Raw genomic sequence first — 7942 nt, 5'->3', positions numbered from 1 at the left:
TTATTATAACGAGATGTTATCTGTTATCTAGAGATACTGAATATTGAAATTTTTTCGCCGAAAAGAATTTTCAGATAATACATTTTTAAAGAGAAACGAGGTTTCTGTATTAAAAGTGATTAAAAGCCATCATATATCACTAAAAAAAATTTTTGCAGAGCTTTAACTGAAAAAAAAGGTAGAATTAATTACTAGTGCTGTACTAATCCGGCGATTAGAGTATGTAAATCATATGAGAAAGGGTCGTTCATATTATTGTAGATATTGAGTAAATAGTTTTATATTCATTGTTCTTGAAACAAATATGCACTAAAATTTAGATCTTGGTTTATTTATTAAGAAGCTGAATAATTATCTAATAACGAATAAATTTTATCATTTAGATCGTCCAGTACTCGACAAAAATAATTTGCCCTGATAATTACAACTAAGCATGAAAAAAAATGCAAAATACAGATTACTAACTTACTAAATATGCTGTATACTAAAAAAATAAACTTTCATTCAATATAAAATTATCTTTATAATTGCAAAATGTTGAAAGCAGGCATGAGTTTCGAAATTTATTTACTAACATATAGAGCAATATTATCAATATTAATATTGATTAGTCAATTGACGATACTATGTAGTTGTTGATAAATTGTTAGTATTATTGACTAACAGTACTTGTTATCGAGGTGTATCGATACAGGAATACGGTATTTAACTTTAATTAAAACTATAATGGCGCGTATTAAAAACATCCACGTGTACCCCAAGAATGATTTAGAACAATAAAATCAAATTAAATTAATGTATGACATACAGGTGTAGAATTATCGTTAGTATACAATCAAATGCTCGATTTGCTATCCTTCGCTACGCAATACTTTGCTTCGATCCACAATGACATTGTATTTGCATAAACAGATGTTAATCAAACAGTACATGCCAGGCTTCATCACTTAGGCAAAGGCACAGGCATTCTCAAATATCTAATTTACATGTATTTAAATGTTAATTTATCTGTATATAACGAATAAACAAGTTATTTGGATTATATTTTAGTAGGCGCATTGTTTTTTTATAGATAAACTTGTGATATACTCATTAACTTTTCAAAAATAAATTAATAAACTAAATGAAGATATATAACTTGCAAATAACAGAATTCCCGATATACTGTATTATAATCACTTTATCCAAATTAAAATTAGTCGACGCATAGCTAATAAATATTTTATACCACAACTGATATAAAGTATATTACCAAATGTTTTATCGTTTTCTCGGAAATCGGAAAAAATCTTAAAACCTAATAAAATCGAATAGAGGAAAACGATGCGTATACATATCAAGATTATTTTAAGCTTAACCGAAGAAATGGCAGCTTAGGCGTGGCTTGTTTAAAGAAACCAACTCTTGTATACCCATTAGATTTCGTTATACAAAGATAACCATGTGGCCACAAAAGTACACAACAAAAACACAATGAGGAATGTTTAACGTAAGCAAATGAAATGATAGTTACTGATGAATGTATACTGAGTCGGTCTATTCATTAAATTTCCACTAACGGAATAGTTTTAAATAATTGTTTACAATCTCAACAATTAAATTAATCAGTCGTCAAAATACTATGTTATACATTTTTTCATATGTTTCAGAAGTTGAAGAGTCAAATTAAATTAAAGTAGAATTTATTAAAAGCTATAAGTATATCTTTATTTCTGTAACCTTAAATTTCCGCTTTGGGAGGTTATTTTTTATTTTTAGATAGCGAAATTTTTCAAATTCCTCACAAAAAACACCCGTCAACTAAATGGACAGATACAAGATCAAACCAAATGATAAGATTCCGTAGTTCATTTTGTTAAGTGACTTCCATACCAGGTTTATAATGAAAAACTACTCTTATGAATGAATATTTCACTAAAGTAAACATATTTATTATTTTTCAGTTTGCTGCATTTTTTATTCCTATTCTTTAGATCTTTTAAAAAACTCTTGTTTCTATAGATTAGTATTTACAATGAACGTATTTAGAAGTTAATAAGAGAGCTTAAAAAAGAATATTATTTGTGTTCTATCTTCGATATTGATCAAATTGAATTCTTATCATAGAATTTAATGAGTTTTAGTTTTTGGTAATAATTATAAGTTACTGCATGATTAACTTAAGATAAAAATATATATATTCTATACGAAAACGTTGATTTAGAACAAGATTTTCACATTTCTAGAATATTAGTATCTATACTACTAGCATTCAAGAACGGAATATATAAAAATAATTATAACACAAAATATATTTTTTTTAATTAAATTAAATACTCTTTTCCAATTGGCTTTTTTATTTCCAACATTTTTTAAATGAATTATGTATGATTGTGAATATTTGTTATAAATGTAATAAGTAAAAAAATTTTAAAAGAATACGAGAGATTACAAAAACTATGAATCTTAGTTAAAAAATACATGATCATCAACGATGTAAATAAAGTAAGTGTTTGGAATGACTCAAAGATAATGTTCCGTTTTGAAACGGCTATTTTTAACAACAATGTGCCTTTAGTGTTTATTTATGCAGCATCTTCCAAACAGTGCTCTTTAAACTCATACTAAGCTGTACCCCTACATGTGTAACGCCTACCAAATGAGCCTAAGCGAATCAGAACACAGCACTTTACCGCGGAGACGATGCTCTTTCCTCAAAAAGAAAATTTCTCCAGAGCTAGTTGAGCAACCGTCATCCTTGCATCGCTTTCGCGTTCTATATTATTTTCTTTTAATTACAAATTTTCAGTGGAATAACAATGTCACTTATTCGAACTATATAATTTGTTTTCTATCGCTACTTCGATTTTATATTCTTAACTGTTCTTTAAATCACAATGACGGTAAGAAATAGTGATGTGAAGCAATTGACTTTTAGTATAGATAGGATACTTTCCAAAGATGCCACGACGGGTGAACCTCGTAAGTAAATATAATTCTTTTCTCCTATTGGGATATAACAATTTCATAATTAAAATGTTTAAACAATGATAATAAATTTAAAAATAAATGTTGCACTTAATCTGCCATCTAAAAATGCACTTATCAACTAACTGAAATTGCATAGTACAATCGGCACACCCTACCCTTTGCCACCCCTTCTCAATAATGTGTCAATTAAATGATAAATTTTGTAATAATGGAAAAAAGGAAAATAGTGAGAGATGGAAATTCATTTAATTTTAATTATATTCAGCAACGTTTCGTCAGCACATTTGCTGACCTCTTCAGGCTTTAGTAACAGAAAAACAACAAATTATTAACAATAAAGTTGCAAATGTAATTTTAATGGCATATAATTATATGTATATATGTGTACCTGATTTCTCTCGTAGTCAAATTATTATAGGCTAAAACGAATAGCTCGTAGCCAGTCACGTTACAATACAGTAAGAAATTTAATATTTCAACACATATATATAAATTCTTCATCTATCATCCCTTCCTCATCGATCTCAATAAAGGCTTATAAATATGACTAAGATATTGTATATCCTCTTTTCTATTTAAAGTGTTTTTATGTAAGCCAAAGTGCAACATTTGGATATTCTGCGTTTCTTATAATTCTTTTTATAATCTAATATCTTAGCTTTGTCCTAGTCGAATTCGTGTGAGAGAGTTCTTCTATGTGTAGCTACTACTGTATCTGAGTCAATTTTTTTAATTATATTTTTATTATATTGTAATGGAAGACTTAGAAAAACACTGCCTGAACGTGTTGTGAAATAAATATCAAATTAATCCTGTTTTCCACTATAGATATGTTAATGATACTTTGATGTGCGTTCCGAATATAATAAAATTAAGTGAATTTCCATATCTCACCATTTCCCTTCTTTCCATTATTACAAAATTTATCATTTAAGCTTATCATTTAAAATAGTAAAAAATACAATTTGGAATGAGCTATGACGAAGCACTTTTGAAATATTATCTGCTACTTGTATAAAAATAATACAAAATTTTATCAACATATTTAGCTTAGAAAATGGAATATTTTTAAAAATTATAACAGTAACAAAAAGACGTAATTTAATAGTAAATATTACTACAAGTTTCGTATATGTTTTGTTACATCGATAGCTAATCCAAGACAGTATTCATTGCCCGGGCCTTCAATGTCGTATCCTTATGCCGATAGCTATAAGACATCTAACTTATTTGAAAGTAACATAAATGGCTCATATGATCAACACCCCCAATTCAACGTAATCAGGGACAGTCATGGACATATATTTCGGAATAGCAGTAATATCATTAGACCAGCAGCTTTTCGACCTACACCAAAAGGTAAATAATATTTTCATAGATTTTCGTTTGAATAATACAACATTACAGCAATAAAATAACATTATGTATGATATTTTGTTTATTTATCAGTATAGGTAAATTAAATAAAATATAAATCAGATGTTATTGACTTATTGTTTCTACTTTAGCGTTTCGTCAGCGGATCTTGTAATCGTTTCAGAAAGCTTTATCGGATCCATTTATGCAATTGAATTTACACTACAAAATTACATAGGCATGCGCGCGTTACACATATAAATTGCTAAGCTGTTACTTATAAATCATGCCAGTGCAAAACCGCGTCTTGTCAGAATAAATCATTCTTCAAAAATTACAATATTTTCATTTTTGCTCTTATAGAAATAGTTCAAATATTACAACTACTTCTCAAGATTTTCCGAGCGATACAAGATGATTACCTTTCGCTTTAAAATCGTTCTTATATAAACTACCGTTAAACTAATCATCAAGTAGTAGTAATACAAAATGATAAAACTATTAAAAAATTAGTATCATTTGCGAACACATCATTAATAGCAATAAGTACGCAGAAGAGATTCGTAAAAAATTATCGTATTCAGAAACATTTATTTCTGAATTCATATTATTATATTTCTGTATTTGAAAGGAAAATCTTTAAACATTACAAATTACGTAAGTTAAACAGCATCAAAGTTTAAAAAACTTGGTATATTTCTGAAAAGGATCTTGCTCAAGTAATATAAGTTGACTAGTACCTCGTGTGATGGATCTTAAAGCGTTTGTAACTTGAAATAAAAGTGATCGCTGTGCTGTTATCGCTACTCAAGCCCAAGAATAGGTACTGTCGTCTAAATAGACATTCCGAAGAGGCTTTTCATCTACATGCTTATTTTGATTATTGCTCTTGCTAAGGCGAGTGCTTGATCTCCAAACGCAGACACCTAATTGTTTTTGAGAATTTCATTTTATGATCCTTCGCGGAACATTTCATTTGATCTTCATCTGCATTTCATTCTTGTTATTGAATGAGATTTTCAATTTAGATCTGACAAAAGAAATGCTTTTGCAAAAATAATGAAGAATAAAGATTATCATCTATTTTCAGAATGTGTATCTACCACGACTTCTGATACCCGTATTGGGACTGCTTATTGTAGACGAAGGCCTTGGTCAAGAGCAGTTTTTAGCTCATTACAGCGTAAAGGACTAGAGAAGCGATTTGCTCTTCAAAAATACATTACTAAACCTGATAGGCGACAATTAGCTGCAACGCTCGGTTTGACCGATGCTCAAGTGAGTTACACATTCTGATGAGTTTATTAACGTATTTACGATTTTACATGTTTTTAATTTCAGGTGAAGGTGTGGTTTCAAAATCGTCGAATGAAATGGCGTCACATCAAAGAAGATAAGAAAATTAGTGCATCAAATGATAACGCGTCCAAAGCTGATAAGGACAATAATTTGAGTGGAACAGCTCAAAATCGCGCTCATACATGGGAAAGAAAAGAATATTCTAGCGATGAAGATGTAGACATAGAATCTAATACCTGATAGGATAATTCATACGAAACAAACCGCAGTAAATAAATAAAAATTAGGTAGGTAGATACATCGTGATAATTAGAAAATGTTTCATCCGGCTCTCTACGCTTTTCACATCAACTGTCTAACAAAAGAAATTTTCACAAAAATTAATTTTAATGCTTTCATGAATTTTTAGAATCTTACTTGGGACAGTAAAATATAAATTTTTTCGTATTATTTTTTTAATATTGTGAACACTCATTCCGTTAGTTAATTTAATGAATTAGTTCATTATGTTTGTAAAAGTTAAAATGTATTTATAAAAATATTCTATAATTTTCAAATACATCCAGTGATAATTGGGTTTTTTAACAAGGTCTTCCCAGAATCAATCATTGGTTGCACTTAGTGATAACGTATCATTATCTGTATGAAACCAAAAGCACCGCTGATATTTTCTCTGTATACAAGCTAAGCGTACGCATTTCTATTTACGTACATATATCTATTCACAAGTACGGGATTTAGAATTTATTAGTTTTGACTTAAGATTTATCAAAGAGGTATAGAGAAAAGCATGAATTATTAGAATAAAGAAAAAGTAAACATTTTGTGATTAAAAAAGAAATTTTTACGTCATTTACTGATTATGTTATAAGACTGCTCAGTTTTCAATGTAAAAGCTTAAAGATTTAATTGACTATGTCAAAAGCTTATTTATAATTGTTATTATAAATAAACCTTGAATCAGGAAGGACAATTTTGATAATTGGTAGAGACTGTGTAACAAAAATAACTCTGAAAAACAAGAGAAGGGATATAGACGATACTCCACTTAATGTAGCTACCAATAAAGTTGAAATCCTTTTGTTTTAAGAGAATATTTTCTCGTTACCGGAGAAATAGTCTTGTGATAAAGTAATTTTTTTTATTGAAAGGAAATTCTCTTTGAGAGATCAATTTTTCCAGTTTTTACGTCGATGCACGTTTACTGATTGATGTACATTATCGACTAAAAGAAAAATTATAAAAATTTGTTATTGGTTACACCGATATAATAAATCACATATTGAAACTGCACTGAAAAAAAATCTCTTTTTAAGAAAAAGACTGCGCTTGGTATAAGAGAATTTCCCGGTTAATGCAACACAATATTCTTTTGTAACAAAACGATTTTCTTGTAGCAAGGGAAAATATTTTTAATACAAAGGAGTGTTCTTGTCGTAAGATTTTTTTTATAACAGAGATTTACTCCAATTTAAAGTCTTCTTAGCACAATAGGACTGTTATTTCCATATATAAAGATACATGAAGAATAGTTAACATATTGACTTATAGTTAAAATGCAATGATTTTCTTATGCCCTTGTAATATTTACTTGAAAAATTAATTTATAACTAAGGAAACCGCGCAATGAATATTCTTGCTTGTTTTTCTTCCATCTGAAAAATCTTGTCTTCTCAGATCGATAATTCGATTGTTCGATCGACTTCTTTGATGCATGGAATAAGTTTAGTAATATCTAACTGTTTCATTAGCTTACTTGCAGTTTGAAATATACAAAAGCGTTCGTGCATATACAATCTCGAAAGCGAGCAAGCATTAACGAGCGAACAAACATTAACTAGCATTTGATTGAGAAATTATAATTTCTTTAGCAATGCAATTATTGATAATTTCGTGCTCAGAAACACTATTTCAATCTAACTAAACATAGACCAGCAATATCATTTTGAAATTTATCAAAAAATAAAAGGGTTTCATCAAAGATGTAAAGTGCTGAAGATTTGGTTAAGTATAAGATAGGATAGGATGATTCTGCGGTCTATTAAAAGAAGTCTTGTGAATGGAATCACACTAAAACTGTTTGCAAAGGAAAACACTCGGCAAAACCGAAAGGGCATTTTGCCCAAGGACGCGCTTCACCTTCTCATTCCTTTCGAGCATTTAAGTGCATTTGCTGTGACGCAGCTGTACTGTTTGTAGCCGCTGTCGAAGGAGGAACGTTAATAGCACGAAGGAAGGTATCGATTGGCGGAGCGCAAGGAGCAGCAAGTAGTCGCAATCGATTAACGGCGGCGCCGACGACGCGCCCGTGCCTGCA

The 7942-nt window shown here is 29.6% G+C and overlaps 1 protein-coding gene across 1 annotated transcript; it reads left to right on the top strand.

The window, feature by feature from the left end:
* Window positions 1–5385: 5385 nt before the first annotated feature.
* Window positions 5386–5865, top strand: LOC131663086 (H2.0-like homeobox protein). Its single transcript, XM_058933180.1, has 2 exons — window positions 5386–5604; window positions 5668–5865. Exons 1-2 carry the CDS (start codon window positions 5386–5388, stop codon window positions 5863–5865), a joined length of 417 nt encoding a protein of 138 aa, XP_058789163.1.
* Window positions 5866–7942: the final 2077 nt, after the last annotated feature.

Source organism: Phymastichus coffea, unplaced genomic scaffold, assembly GCF_024137745.1.
Source record: "Phymastichus coffea isolate CEN01 unplaced genomic scaffold, Cenicafe_Pcof_1.1 PCOF00031, whole genome shotgun sequence".
NCBI lineage: Eukaryota > Metazoa > Arthropoda > Insecta > Hymenoptera > Eulophidae > Phymastichus > Phymastichus coffea.
This window is presented reverse-complemented; position numbering and strand designations above follow the sequence as displayed.